We start from the raw sequence: 16,479 nt of genomic DNA, 5'->3' as shown, positions 1-16,479 counted from the left end.
AAAACCGGAGGGACAGCCAAAGGCTTATGCTGTGACAAATCCAAGAATGCCCTAATCCGTTTCTTAGACTGAGGGTAGTGCTGACTTTCCCATTTGAAATGTTCCCCGAGAGTACTCAGCGTATCTACAAAAGAAAAATCTTCTGGAGGGGAGGAAGAAGGGATTGAGTCTTCTGCATCAGAATCCTCAAAACCAAAAAAAAAAGTTGAGTGTGTTCCTCTTCATCAGTAGAGTTACTGGAAATATCAAGAGTTGAAAGATAAAGAAACTGCAACGAACCACCATGAAATTAAAAATACAGGATTTAATAAGAAACGAGCGCTTTCACGCACACTCAGGTGCGCTTCATCAGGTTATAATTAGACAAAACATCACTTACTTATATACAATGACAAAGTTCTCAATTAATCAATCAAAGCAGTAATTAGACAGATTTAAAGGTACACCATATAGAGAAACTTTTTTAAACACACGATTCTTCTTGATAACTAAAAATATCAGAGCTCAAATCTTCAAAAGTGCCCTGAAATAAAGGTTACATAATGCAAGATTTATTACAGTATACTGAAGAAATATGAACCATTAAAAACTTCTACATATATTGTTCATAGATTTAAAATAGGAAAACTATCAATATCTTGCATTGTAAAACAAGAACGATACTGTTAGGGACTATATATCCCAATGTATCGGTCCAGAAACAAAAACCATATTGCGCTAATGGTGCTCGTAGTTTATATACAGATATCATATATCTACTCATATAATTAAAAGTATAACATGGAATACAATAAAAATAAATCACATAATTGCATCCATAAATCTAGACATCATAGAAAAGATAAAAGTCTCCCTGAATACAAAATAAGTCCAGTTAATTTCAAAAACCATGTAAATACCGCAGCGAGCAGCTAACACCAAATAGTGACTCGCTGTTCGTTTAAAATGTAGGTATAACTGGATGGAACAATCAAATTCACAGTCCAGTATGCTGGCGATAATACCTACAATCTACAATTGAAACCAATAAACATTAGTTAAATATTTATAAGCCATAAGGCAAGCTGGTTAAACCCATATGGTAATACCAGGTATATCATAGAAGTAGTTAGCTCTAAAATAATGTGTCATATTATCAGGTAATTGAATGTCAACAAAGACAGCATATAATATGACCGAGCAAAGGCTCAGAAGTCATTGCAACAACCATTAATGATATGATGTATTAATATCATGAAATCTAGTTCAGGAAAAAGAACACAAAGCCCATCCAAAGTGGCTGGCCTGAATAATATCAAGAGTATGAGGCAGACAAAACTTCTGGGGACAATTTCCTAGCCCTCTTAGCTGGAGGTGGCTGAGAGCCCCTGATGAGGGTTAAGAGATCACTAGCCATTTTAATCATCTGAGACGGAGGCATTTGAGGGGAGGCTGGCGTCGGCTTTGGAGTAGATTTTAGGCTGGAAGGCCTGCTAGAAAGCCGGGGGGACTCAGGAGGCCTAGCCACTGCAGTAGTCTGAACCAAGGTAGTCAGTCTGGATCTGGTCTCTGGGCAGAGAAAAGAGGCCTCAAAAGCCGGCGCCTGCTTAGCGGCTCTGGACCAATTACAGGCAGAGACTGGTGGAGGGTCGGAAGACTAAGTGGAAGCCTGCGGTATGGAGGACTCAGAAAATGTTTCCGCAGACACCTGCTGCTCAGGAGTCATGGACTGCAAGGGCAATGAAAGCACCTCATTGACTACCACTGGGCAGACAACCAACTTAACAGGGACGTAGTCAGCTAATTTGACCCTAGGCCTGTCACGGTCCTTATCCTTGCGCTTCTTAGGAGCATCTGAAGTCAGGAGACCAGAAGACGCCATACAGATGAACTTAGGCCAAACTCCGAAATGCTTGAACAAAATCCTAGCTCTATGGCATATGGTACATGGGTTGAAAGAAGCACAGAGAACACAACTAGGGACTTCGTGCTCAAGGCCCAAACAAGTGATTCAATAGGAGTGAAAATCACGGTGCAGAATCTGTTTTCCACAGGCAAGACAGTTATTAACCTTCTCTGACATTCATTAAAGCAAGAAAAGAGGGTCCCCAACGGGGCACTTCTCTGAGGATGTCTTCAACTAAGCAGTCGGAATACAAAAGGAAGGTACTTGGCCGACTGGCACTCGTGCAAAATGCTTCTGCTTCGAGCTCCACGGCAAGAAAGACTGAGGAAATGTCATTGACTGCCTTCCTTTATACCAGACATCCTGACGTCGGGCTTAATCTGAAGGCAGCCAACGTCATATACCAAGGACTTTGGTATTCTGGCTGACTGCGGGCTACCGGAGGCCGGATAACCCATTTTGTAAGGACAGCAACAGTGAAACACGATGAACATCATGGTCACAGCATTACATTTTAAACACTGCTACTTAAAAGAATGTATAGCTGGACAGTAAATATTTGACTAAGGTACATGGCAGAAGATAGAATTATGGTGCTTACCTGAATGAATGACTTGCAACAGTTACAGAAGGCAAAATCTGGTAGGCAATAACAATATACACGTAGTGCATGGGGTGCCATGATTAAGAGTCAAAATTGGAATAAAAAAGATAAACCTGTTATGTGTTACTGTAGCACGAGACCAGAATATAGCAGCACTTTCTCAGATGTGTAATAACACCCCCTAGGCACTGTGATGGCTGAGTATAAGGGAAGGGATATCACTTCTGTCTCTGAATATGTTTTCTCCTATGTGCACAGAAATTTACAGATATTACGTAACTTACTTAAATTAGGCAGTATTTAAAAGCTGTCCCTGATTTTTCCTTATTTGAGGTATATGCGACAACATGCTAAGTGCTTTACTGGCTTTCGAAGCCAGTAAAATACATCGCATTTATTTTCTTTTGTAACTGATAGTACATAGAGTAGATAAAACTCCATGTGCTACAAAGACTTAAAATTGGGTCTCACTGATCATAACCCATTTGTTGTGTGTCCTCGACCTGGATGCCAAAATTCACACTCAGGGTGAATTTCTTGACATCCATATCTTGAGCACATAATAATGTGATTACGATCGCAGACCTGATCATAACCTTCTATGTTATACAGCTTACATGACTTGCCAAAAACTACCAATACAGTCATAACTAGTGATATGAAGAATGGATGCTGATACAGAAGGGGAACAGTAGAAAATGTAATCGGGTAAATCAATCACAAATACATATTTATCACAATAAACAGTAGTAATACTGCATCACGTTTTGTCCTACTGCTAAACCTTTTTTATTAAAAATCTATGTCAAAATGGTACTATCTTTAGGAGCACAGTATCTGAAAAATAAAAGTAGTTTCAATGAAAAAAAAATGTGTTCCTACCTTTAAAAGACAACTGTTAATAATGAATGCGGATTACTTACTCCAGGTGGAATTCTTCCAGGGGTGTAACGTTCCCGTGGACTTCTCTCATCATAATCATAACGCCCTTCAGACCATCCTGCATCAGGAGGGCCACCTCTTCTATAGGACACTAAAAATACAAAAAGTACAGCCACAGGATAGCACAAAGAGGTTAAACTCAGTATAGAATAGACAACATATCACACTACTTAATTATTCTTTTCTGAAACTGAAGCCATTAGGAATGCATTGCCTGACGATGACATAACCAATTTCATTTACCCATCTTATTCTTTATCATGTTTTGCCCTCCTGGCTGAAAAACTGCAATATCTCCAGGAAGAAAAGTCGATAACTAATATGGAATAAGTTAAAACCCACCATGTTCATGACACAGGAGTACTTGCTGTACCTTTACCTTTCTTCTAACAAACTTCTTGGATACAATAAATAAATTGGTAAATGTACATGAAGTTCTCCATGTTATTAAAGTGTTGTGTCAGTTTGTCACATTTTACCAGCTACTGAACACTTTGGGCTTGTTGATCAGGAGTAAGTACATCAAACTTAAACACAACATGCAACTGCTACTTTAAAAACGAAAACAATAAAATTGTTAAAAAAAGACTGCATAAACAAAAGTTACATACTTGCCATAATGATACATCCATGTTGTCCCATGTTCTTCCAGTTCAACATTTGGGTTGTTGAACACCCCCCCCCTCCACACCTTATACGAGAGTACTGGATCAGGGAGCTCCAACTCTACCCAAAATTCCCTTCTTCTAACTGATATACTTCAGACAGAGTTTGCGGACTATTTTAATTACACATCAAAAACTATAAAGGAGAAGAAAAAAGGGAATCCACAAACACTCCATACTATGGAAGATGTGGAACTGACAGGGTCTTAGTCAATGTCTGTTCAAACCCCATAAAACATGGAATGACAATGTGAAATGGAGAAAAAGGAAGGGATGTTGAACCGGAAGAAAATGGGACAACATGGATCTATCATTATGGTAAGTACACAAGTGTCATATCCTGTGTTGCCTATTTTCATCTGATTCAACATTTGAGAGAGATTCCCAAGCTGCCTAAAAAGGGCCTGGATACACTGAAGGAAGAACATTCCTGAGAATGACAAAGCCAAAGGATGTACAAGCTCTGGATTGGACATGCAATTTATAACAAAATACAAAAGTGCGACATGCTGACTAAGCTGCTGCAGCACAGATGTCAGTAAAGGGAATGATTTTTGCAAATGCGGTCGAGGTGGCCATTCCTCTGGTAGCGTGAGCCTTATTAGGCTTTGAATGCAAAGATAACCCACCTGTTTTGTAAACAAAGGAAATGCAATTGCCAGCTACATAGATAAAGTGACTTTTCATAACAGTTGTCCTAGTTTTATTTTGGATAAGGAGAAAAATAGCTGGCCTTACTTCTGGATGTCTTTTGCATCATGCAAGTAAAATCGAAGTCTGTGAACATCTAAGGTATGGAGGATGTGTTCACCTTTGATAGAAAATTTGGAAAAAATAAAGTCAATGTGTTGATTTACATTTGTTTCAGATGTCACATTTGGAAGAAAGGAAGGATTTGTTCTTAGTCAAACTATCTTGATGGAACATAAGAAAGGGTGGCTTGCCTGAAAATGTTTGCAGTTCCAAAACTTGTCTCGCAGAAGTGATAGCAATATAAAAAAATGGTCTAAGAAAGAAATTTAGAACTGGCTAATGTCACAGGTTTGCAAGGTTTTTTTGAGCCAATGACTGCAGTGAAACTGTAATATCCTATGGTGGGACTGGATCTCAAACAGGAGTTCTCAAGATGAAAGTTCCCTTTAGGAAGGATTTGACTACTCTAAGTAGCACAACAGATGAATCATTATGTCCTACGTGGAAATTTGAAATGCGGCCATCTGGACTTTTATAGTAGAGTAAATGAAACTTTGTAGAAAAAAGTTCAGAAAGAAATTCCAGTATCACTGGAAAAGGGGCTGAGAAAGGGTTTAACCCTTCAAGGCTCAAATAGAAAATCCACTCCATCTGCTCTTGTAAGTCTTTTTAGTGGATTCCTTTTGAGAAGAAAAATTTTATGAACTACTGGAGAGGAAAACTTGGCATCTACTGGCTACTGCTAGAACTGGAGGAACCATGCAGAAACTTTTAGGGTCTGAAGGTTTGGTAGAGGCATCCCAAATGGGTGAGTGAGCAGATCTGGGCTGGGATCCAGTACCCCTGGTGGGCACAGTGAGTGAGGCCAAAGGAAGGAAACCATAACTGCAGAGGCCAAAATATGGCAATGAAGATTACCTTGGTCTTGCACTTTGTGGTCTTCTGAATGAATTCTGTAAGAAGGGAAATTGGTGAAAAGGCATAAAAGAGATGTGGGGGCCAAATGCAGACTACAGCATCTCTCATCTCTCAGTGACTGTCCCTGTGGAGGGATGAGGGCAAAGTAACTGCTGCATTTTTTTGTTGGAAGTAGGAAGCAAAGAGGTTCCAGCAAGGTTGGCTCCAGTGACAGAAAACCCACCAGAAACTTGGCACACTGAACAGAAGCAAACACACCCTAACCTCTTCTTCCAAAACCAACCTCGCCAAAACTTTCTTTCTACCATCCCGGTTTATGGCACACAGATACTTACCAATTTACAGAGTTCCTCTAGGTCCAAACTGGAACAGTGTTAGAATAATGTGGGCAAGTTTCCCACCAACTCTAAAACTAGAACCCATCACTGCTTATCACAAAAAACTGGCTAGGATTCCCCAACTCCATACTATATACCCAAGTACTAACACTCCACAACATGGTCTATAAACCCCCAGCCTGCCCAGCTCTAAATAACATCAAACCTTATAATCCACACAGAACACTTAGGTGTGCAGATAAAAGGACTTCTCTCTATATCCAAACCCTCCATTTCCACAATGTTGCAAAGACATGGAACTCTCTTTCACTTACTGTTACAACTACCACTAACCTACTTGCCTTTAAAACTGTACTGACATAACACATGTTCAACTCCTGCCTGTGACCTTGCGCTGATCCAAGATATTCTTTTCTCCAGATAAGACCAGACAATCTCTCATTCACGCTCTCTCCATCTGTACTTCATCAGTCTGCATCATTTACTGGTTTACCTTATAATATAAAATGACTAGTTACTATCTGCCTCATAATGTACCTGCTTACTTGGAACTCATGTAAATTTTATATCTGTATAAAGTTTCTACATCTCTGTATGCAGCTGGAGCTTTCCTCCCTGGGCCTCCATTGAAAATGGGTGCTTTCTGACCCAGTCGGACCACCTCAGTAAACAAATGTCAACTAAGTCACCACTGTTTGTTTGCTGGGCCACTCTTTAGGTAGCAGGATACTCCTGCTCAACTTGTCCTGTTGTATATTTGGCGCCCCAGGAATGTGTGTTGCTACCAGAAAGTGGTGGGAAGACATCACCCACTGCCAGACTTGCATGGCCTTCCGACAAACAGGATATGAACGTGTTCTACCCTGTTTGTTGATGTACCATACCAATAGCATACTGTCTGTCTGGATAGAAATCTCACCCTTGGATTTTAAGTCCTGAAAAGACTGCAATGTGAGGAGGACTGCTTTAATCTGAAAGACACTGATATGAAGTTTGGCCTCCAGCGATGACCAGGTCCCATGGACAGTCTTCCCTTCAAAATGCCCCCCCACCCCCACCCCAGAAGAGAAGTGTCCATGGTGAATGTGGCCTGGGGAACAGGTGGGCAAAAGGATCTGCCTTCTACCACTGATGGAGAAGTGACCAACCCAGTTTACACGGTTTTTGCTTACTTGAGTAAGTCAGATTCTGGTGTGAAGAGAATAAAAATCTCTGTAGCCACTGGATAGACAATGTCTACTGTAGTACTCTGATGCGGTAACTTGCTAATGAGACTAATGTAATAGCAGAAGCCAGACAAACAGAAAATAAGTCTTGCTTGTGGGTGAGGATTTTGAACCACTTGACAGGCTATATGTCTTGATGACTAGACTCCTGCAATGTGGAGTTTTGCAATTTGTTGAACCAGCATAGTCTGGCATCCTATAAATTCTATTTTTTGCATGGGTGGCAGTTTTCTCTTGATGTGGTTGACTGTTATGCCCAGATTGTCTACAAGACTGAAGGAATGTCTGCTGTTGCAGTACAAGATCCTTGGAGATAGACAATTAGCTCCTTACTGTTAAGTATGGGAAGCCTTGGATCCTCTACAGTCACAGATGAGCTGCTACCATTGCCATTACTTGGGCAAGACCAAATGGCAGTGCTCTGAATTGGTAGTGACTGGCTCCCACACAAAAATGGGGAAATCTCCTGGACTGCCTTCAAATCTTAAATGTGATAGCAGATGTTCTGGAGATCAACAGGGCACATCTAATCGCCCTTCCTCAGCAGAGGCAGTATGGTCTGTACAGTGACTATCTGGAACTTTGTCTGCTTGACATACAGATTTAGGTACTGGAGAACCAGAACTGATCTTCGGTCCCCTGTATTCTTTGGAACTAAAAAGAACCTATATTACACCCAGAATCCTAACTGGTCTGGGGGGACCAGATGGATAACTCTTTTGCTTTGCAACTTTAACACTACGGTTGTTGCAGATTCCAACTGATCAGGTTGTGTATCAGAAATCTTCGATCTTTTCTTTGGAACTGACAAAAAGGGTATGGTATAGCCTCTGGTGATTATCCTTGGCACACAGAAATTGAACATTATGGTTTGCTGGAATAAAGGGTGTAAGGTTAAATGTCCTTCGACTGCCTCTAAAATGCAGCAGTCGGGCAACAGACAGGAATGCTGATGAGGTTTTTCAGTGAAGGGGCCAAGGAAACCTCAGTTCTGCAGTCCACTTCTCCACATGGCAGAGGGGGAGGTAATTTGATCAAGCACCACTGGAGAAAGAGGAGTGTTGTGGTGAAATACTGTGATCTTTTTGAACCACATCTTCCTACCTTCCCTTTGATTCTTAGAAAAGGATCTTTGTTGAGTACAAAAACAAATCCCCAAGGCAGACAAGATCTTACAGTCATGTTCATTTATGGTAATAGTTTCCTTTACATTAGGTCCAAACAGAGTAGAACCATCGCAGGGGACATTTATAAAGGAAGCCTTGAAGCTTTCCATGAAATCACGTAGTTGCAGCCATGCACGGCGACACATGGTAATATCAGAGCCAGCTGCTTTTGATGTGCCATCAGCTGCATTTGACAGCAGCCGTATGGCCACATTACGTATAGATTACATAGTAGGCATTTTTAAGTCCTCAGTTTTTTGGATGTCTGATGGTAAAGCTACCTGAAAGAGACTTGGAAAGCTCCTTGATGATGCCCCTTTAAAAATGTCAAATGATCCAAGTAGTTCAGTGCTCCAAGTGTGAAGGTCGCTGAGGCACAAGTCCATTTCCCTAGTATATACAACACCCTGGACTTTCTGTTAGTATGGACAGAGGAACTTTCCTCATGTAGTTTCTTCTTTGTGGCTGCTGCTACCACCACAGCATCGACTACAGGGCTTTTAAACCAATGCTTCCCATCCTTTGCAGGGTTCAAGATTGACATTTTTTTTTAAGGGATTGGCTCTGCCACATCAGGTTCCTTACAAGCCTTCTGAACAGTAAGGTCTATTAAGGCATCAGGAGATGGAAACACCCAGTATGCCAACAGGACAGAACCACAAGCATCAAGGAACACTGACATCACAAGGAACTTCGGTGGACCAACTCTCCTCTGCTTCAACAATTCTAGTATGCCCTTAAAGGTGATGTCTTCGGGGGGGGGGGGGGGTTCATGGCGATCCCTCTCCATCTAAATCCAGGTCTTCAGTAACAGACTCGCGACAGGAGACTTTGTGCTTCCATTTGGCATGCCCTCTTTCACAGAGCATGTCTCAGGGACTCTGATGGAAACACAATGGAATTGGACAGACCTCAAATGTACAGCTGCCTCTAAGTTAACTGGATCTGCCTGTCTCTGTCGACCCAAATGACAAGAATGAGACATAGTATCCATTGGGAGTCGGGATGGAAGTGAAATCTGTGCATGTACCCGTCTCCTTGACCTGGCCAAGGCTCTTCCGCAGCCTCAAAAGCTGACTCAGCTATTGGAGCGGAGGATAAAACTACTTCAGTCAGCCGACTCAGGAAGTTTACTGAATCCACTAGAGTTTAGTTCCAAAAACGACCTCAGATCCAAGCTGTCTAGTGCTGAAACACCAACAGGAAGATAGTGCTCAGAGGTGACTCCACAGTTGGAGCTCCAACCCCAGCGCTTCAGACCTGGCACTCTTCTTGGCCTGAAAGCATCTGCTTCAAAAGACTAAGGAAAGAAGTCGAAGCCAAAGTCTCCAGGGCTTTGGGAAAGTAGTCTGTGTCAGAACGAGGTGGAACACGGTCGAACAGCCCATTCCCGGCCCTCCTCTGGGGGACAGTGCCAGGAGGATCCCCCAGATCAATCAGTGTCCTCAAGAATTTTTTCAGCAACAGGTTGCCGACCAGCTTGGTAAGGCTTCTAGAGAATCAACCCGGCCTCAATGAATAAACTATAGAAGCAGGTCTCAATAGTAACTTGTGCCGGAGTACTGGTGAATGCAACATGGGGTTAATCATCCCTGGGGGAAAAGTAGGTTTTGGAGAGGGAGATGGATCCAGGCTGCAGAAGGATCCAACTGGCTTGAAAACTCAGGCTGGACCTGGGAGACTATCTGGATCTGGAAACCCTTGTCTACACTTTTCTGCCTTTTTCTCTTCTCATCTGCTGATTTTTGTAGGTGCTTTTTCTTAGACCTTTCTTTCTCCTTCTCCTCCTTACTCTTTTCAGTAGAGGGAGATATGAACAATTGTCTGGTTTCAAGGACATGGTAGACCCTGTACAGGGAGAAAGGGGCTAAACCCTTGGCAATCAACTTTTATTTCCTGCCTTGGAGGGCTCAGGATCCGAAAAAAGCACATATAATGCAGCTATTTTGAAGATGAGAGAGACCTAAACAATGGAAATGATGGGAATGGGAGTCTTGGGCAGGAATGCTGTGTCCACAAACTGATACTTTTTGAATCCAGTAGGCTTGTCACACATCAAATCAATATACACAAGGGAAAAAAAAAAAAAACAACTAGTAATTATATGACTTGAAATACTATAAACTCTATTCAAACTATTTTTAGGAAAATAGTACAGGCTAACAACAACACAGAATAAGAAGTTATGTACCTACCATAATGATCCATGTTAGTGGTCTTCTTCTCGCCTTCTTTCTTGCTGGATGGGTTCAGAGCCGATCCTCGGCTCCGACTCCGCCTTCTACTAAAGCTCAAAAGCTATTTACAGGCTCGAGGCCCCCCATATCCCACAATGCTAGGTGTCAGATACCCAGATCTCGTTTGGCAGAGCTAACACCATAGAAAAAAATTTTTAAGGACACCTGTCCAAACTACAAGGTTTACCTACAGTACTAAAAACAGAGGAGGACGTAACCTAGATAAGACTCAGCCAGAGGAAGAAGGCCTCAAAAGGGACTCTTCTTGGTCTGTCTAGGCTAGTGGGATGGAGGGTGGGGTGCAAGAAAGAAGGCGAGAAGAAGACAACTAACATGGAATGTTATGGTAGGTACATAACTTCTTAATGTTAAGTTGTCTATCTCGCCTTCATTCTTGCTGGATGGGACAGCATCCCTAGCACCTTAGCCCTGGGTGGCTCATCGGAACAGACTCTTGAGCACAGTGGAACCAAAATCAGCTCGACTCCTGGAAGCCATATCCAACTTATAATGTGAAATGAAAGTATGAGGAGTGGCCCATGTGGCTGCAGCGCAAATAGATTCCATTGGTAGTCTTGCTTGAAACGCTACTGACGTAGCTAACGCTCTGGTGGAATGAGCTTTTGGTTTTGTAGGGACTTCTTTATGTCTCAGTTGATAAATCGAAGTAATAATAGAGGCCAACCACCTGGATAAGGTTACTTTAGAAACTGGCAGGCCCTGCTTGCCCTCAGCATAGGACAGGAAGAGTTGGTCCGATTTTTTTTGTTTAGTCCTATCCAAATAAAAACGTAATTGCCTGTGAACTTCCAATTGGTGTAACTTTTGTTCAGCTCTGTTTGAATAGTCAGGAAAAAAGACAGGTAGATCAATAGCCTGATTCAGGTTTGTCTCTGAAGGTATTTTGAGCAGAAAGGAAGGATTAGTCCCGAGTGAAACTCTATCCTTGTGAAACACAAGATAAGGAGAACTTGAAGTTCCGACACTCTCCTAGCCGAGGTGATGGCAACTAAAAAGAGAGTCTTCCAGGAGAGTAACTTTAAGGAACAGGAAGCCGCAGGTTCAAAAGGGGGGAGAATCAAGGAAGCCAATATCAGGTTTAAATCCCACGGAGGCGGGGGATCTCTGACTGGGGGCCTAAGCAAAATAGTCCCTTTAAGAAAGGCTTTACAAAGTTTGTGGGACATGATGCTGGTTTCTGACAGGCCAGCGTGGAAATCTGCGATAGCAGCCAATTGGACCCTAATGGTGACAGACAAGGAACCTGCTCGAAAAAGTTCTGCTAAAAAATCTAGAACGTGATGGACAGGGGCTGTAAAGGGGTCTATATTTCTAGCCTCCACCCAGAAAGAGAAACGTTTCCACTTACTAACATAAGTCTTCCTGGTAGTAGATTTGTGCGAAGAAAGGATGATTTCACGCACTGGCTGAGAAATATGTGGAAGCCTGGCCAAGGTTGGAAGTGGAGCAACGAAGCTGTGAGGTTGAGAGACTGAAGGGATTGGTGCAGCCCACCCGACTGATGGACCAAGAGGTCTGGCACTGGGTCCAGATTCCAAGGCTGCTCCAGCAGGTGACTATGCAGGAATGGGAAACAAATTTGTCGAGGCCAGTAAGGGGCAATGAGGATCATCCTGGATACCAATGCGGTCGCTTAGTTTGAGAATTAAGGGAAAAGGTGGGAATGCATACAGAAGACCCCGGGGCCAATCGTGAACTAGAGCATCTCTGGGGAAGTGGCCAGGGAGGGGGAAGAGAGTGAAGAAATCGTCGCACTTGCTGTTGAGAGGGGTTGCGAAAAGGTCGCAGCAAGGCTGACCCCATCTGCCCGCTACTAACTGATTGAGAGACCACTCGTGAGGCATGAGAATAGCTCTGCTTAGCCTGTCCGCTAGGACGTTGGACTTCCCGGGGATGTGTGTTGCTATCAGAAACCGTTGAGAGGACATCGCCCACTGCCAGAGTCTGAGTGCTTCTCGACATAAGGGATAGGACCTGGTTCCGCCCTGCTTGTTGATGTACCACACTACAGACATATTGTCTGTCTGAATTGCAATAGTCCCGGTGGGTAGAGTGTCCTGAAGAGCTTGCAACGCTAAAAGCACCGCTCTCATCTCCAAGACGTTTATGTGCAGGTGGTCTTCTAGAGGTTGCCAAGTGCCCTGGACAGTCCTGCCCTGAAAATGCCCCCCCAACCCGATCGGGGAGGCATCCGTTGTCACCGTGGCAACAGGAGGAGGAAGAACAAACGGTCTGCCTTGAAGTACTAGAGAGGAGACAATCCACCAAGACAGGTGGTCTTTGCATGATTGGGTGATTATTATGTTGTGCGACATCGGAAGCTGTTGAAACGACCATTGGGTAAAAAGCATCCACTGAAGAATTTGCATGTGAAAAAGCGCCAGGGGAAGTAATGTGATTGCTGCTGCCATGAGACCCAGAGTTTTCAGTACAAACCTGGCCTGAATTCTCTTGCACTGTAGTAAGGTCTGGACATGTCGGTGAATGTCTGATACTCTTTGTAAGGGAAGTTTTGCCGACAGCTCTTTTGTATTTAATCTTGTGCCTGTAAAGGTTATAGATTGACAAGGCGACAATGCAGAATTTTCAAAGTTTATAGAGATACCTAGCTCGGAGCAAGTTTGGATGGTATAATCCCTAGCTCGTAGTAGCTGATTCCTGGTGGAAGCAGTCAGGAGCTAGTCTAGATAGGGAAACACCTGGAATCCTCGCCGTCTCAGGTGAGCCATAACCACTGCCATGCATTTGGTGAACACCCTGGGGGCTGTGGTGAGACCAAAGGGCAGGGCTCTGAATTGATAGTGACTGGCTCCCAGCTGGAAGCAGAGAAACCTTCTGGAGCGTCTGTCCATTTTGATATGGTAGTAGGCATCCTGAAGGTCTATGGAGCACATCCAATTGTCCTGAGCCAAAAAAGGTAGAATGGACTGAAGCGTGACCATCCGAAACTTCGTTCTTTGAACAGATTTGTTTAACCTGCTGAGATCCAAAATGGGTCTCTAGTCCCCTGTCTTTTTTGGTACCAAAAAAAACTTGGAGTAAATCCCGGATCCTTGCTGGTCTGCTGGGACTGGCTAGATGGCCCTTTTTTCTAGCAGTTTTGAAATTTCTAGTACTGCTTGTTCCCTTAGTCCAAGTGGAACATCTGGGAGGGACCTGTTTGTTTGTACAGGGGTGTGGACAAAAGGGATTTTGTAACCCTCGGATATGATAGACCATACCCATTTGTCTTGTGTGAGGAGTTGCCAGGCTTCTGGGTACAGTGACAATCTTCCCCCGACTGCCTCCGAAGGTAGACAGTCGGGCAGCCCCTCAGGGGTGCTGAAAGGATTTGTCAGAGAAAGATTCTCTGCTACTCTGATTTTGCGGACCCCCTCTGCCCCTTGGGCGGCGTCTATTATTGTTCCCTCCTCTGCCCCTGGAAGGAAACTCACCACGTGCGTCAGGCACGACTCCCTAGGGTTTCCGAAACCACATTTTCCCACTCTTCTGACCTTTAGGGTATAGTCTAGAGGGAGTAGAAAAACGGACTCCCACGGCAGAGAGTCTTGCCTTCCTGCTCACACCTGGTAAGGGTATCCTTCACCTGTGGTCCAAACAGAGCCGAACCATTGAAGGGGGTATTAGTGAAGGATGCCTTAAAGGGGTCAGCAAAGTTACATAACCGCATCCAGGCATGTCTTCTCAAAGCCACGCCTGTGCCTGCGGCCCTACTCACCCCATCGGCTGCATAAGAAATGAGCCGCATGGAGGAGTTGACGAAAGAGTTAAGGGTCACCAGCTGGGAGTTAATCTTATCCTGAGCCCCTGCAGCTGATGGATCCTGAAGGGTATCACCCAGTTCCTTAAGAAGATCCCTTTGAAGGCGGGTGAAATGGCACAGATAATTCAGCGACCGCATGGAAAAGGTAGCTGAAGAAAACATTCGCTTCCCGTACCTGTCCATTGTCCTATATTCTTTATTAGGTAGATGGACAGGCACCGAAGGGTCAGCCAACTCCTTCTTAGTGGCTGCTGCCACCACCATGGCATCAACAAGGACACCTTTTGTCAGAAATTGTTTGTCGGATGGGGCTGTAATGAACTTCGTGGTCCTGCGGGGAGTTGGTTCCACTGTGTCCGGGGCTGTGCACGCCTTTCGAGCCACCACTTCCATGAGTGGGTCGAAAGGTGGAGACACCCAGGAGGTGGAAGGACGAGAACCAAACGCGTCCAGGTACACCGATTCATCCTCGGAAGGGTTAAGGGCAGTCCAGTTCCCCCTCTGCCTAAGGATCTCTAGGATGTTTGAAAAGGAGACATCCTCAGAGGGGGACCTTGGGGATCCTTCTGAATCCTCCAAGTTGGTATCAGACGTGACTGACTCGGGGGAGTCAACATGTTTCCTCTTACATTTTTTCTTCAGAGGGGGCTCCTCCAAATGATCAGGGGAGGCCTCGGAAGAGGAAGATACGCCCAATGGGGTGACCTGGAGCGTCTGTTCTCCACGCTTGGGGTCAGGAGGGTGGACAGAGACCGATGCAGGCACCATGGGGGGAGGAGCCGAAGGGGCCGATCGTGGAGCCGACACAGGAGTCAGCACGCTCCTCATGACCTCGAAGGCATACCTGTTGGGGAGAGCAGAGGGTCCCCGCTCCGAAGAGACGTGAACCCCTCCTGGCACCGAGAGGGACGGCTCAGAGGTCGATGTTTGGGCCGAGCTCACCTGCGCCGAAGCCCCGAGAGGGAAAAAGGGGTCGGACAAGGGTCCGATGCCACTCGCCCCCTCGGAGCAGACCAGGGAGTCCTGGCGCCCAGATCCCTCCAAGAAAGGAACCAATGAAGAGATCTGAGCCGACGAAGGAGCCGAAAGGTGTGGTATCGGCTCCGTTTCCAAGATTCAAGCCCCAACCAGCTCCGGCTCTGAACACAAAAGGGGAGTCGGAGGAGGAACGGTTGAAGACACCAGGATAGCCACAGTCTGTTGAGAAGAGCTGGTTAACATCTTGGCCAGGGCCTGCGATTTAAGTGGTCTACTGACCACCCTTCTCTAAGTCATGGTTGGATAACCTGGAAGACAGAGAGGAATGGGACCTATGGCTCCGTTCCGATTGAAGCAACGGTGACCTCGGAGCCGAGCGAACCGATTCTAGGGAAGGGGACCTAGAACGTTTTCGGCCCAATGACGGTTCCGACATTAAAGTCGGAGCCGATAGAGGTCTAGAGGTGTCGGCCCCAGCTGGAGCCGAAGAGGAGGCAGATGCTCTGCCCGGCGACGGCTCCGAACTGGGAGCCGACGGCTTGGTGGGGTTTGAGGATTTCCCTGACTGAGGCTTCACCGGGGATCCCTCTGGCTTGAGTAGGCCTCTCAAGATAAGCTTGTTCCTACGCTCCTGCAGGACTCTCGGGCTGAAGGCATAAAGTACAGTTTTGTACCTACCATAAATGTAGATGTTCGAGGATTCCATTGCTGCAGTCCTTACTATAGGGTATAGTCCGCGTCCAGTCGGCCCGAATACCAGAGTATAAGGCTGACGTCGGTCAGGGCGCATTAGACTGACGTCAGTACGTCAGGGTACTAATGCGCATGACCGACGTCATATCCTCAGTCTTTTCTTGCCCCAGATGTCAGAAGACCCTAAAAAGACAAGTCCCAAAATACCTGCACCAAAAACATGTACAATATATACAAGAATATATACAAAAATATAAGCATGTAAACTCACCTACACAACCACCCCTAAACACAGAGGGGAAGGAGGGAGGGTAAATTGGACTGCAGCAATGGAATCCTCGAACATCTAC

General features: G+C 44.7%; 1 protein-coding gene across 1 annotated transcript in view; it reads right to left on the bottom strand.

The window, feature by feature from the left end:
• Window positions 1–16,479, bottom strand: part of PPHLN1 (periphilin 1) — a 1,295,616-nt gene that overhangs the window by 1,156,937 nt on the left and 122,200 nt on the right. The window contains exon 3 of the mRNA XM_044087450.1: window positions 3,413–3,522. Within this exon, the coding sequence (XP_043943385.1) occupies window positions 3,413–3,522 (110 nt within the window). The remainder of the gene's footprint in view (window positions 1–3,412; window positions 3,523–16,479) is intronic.

The sequence above is a fragment of the Protopterus annectens genome, chromosome 11.part0 (genome assembly GCF_019279795.1).
Source record: "Protopterus annectens isolate FY-2018-M chromosome 11.part0, PAN1.0, whole genome shotgun sequence".
Classification (NCBI taxonomy): domain Eukaryota; kingdom Metazoa; phylum Chordata; order Ceratodontiformes; family Protopteridae; genus Protopterus; species Protopterus annectens.
This window is presented reverse-complemented; position numbering and strand designations above follow the sequence as displayed.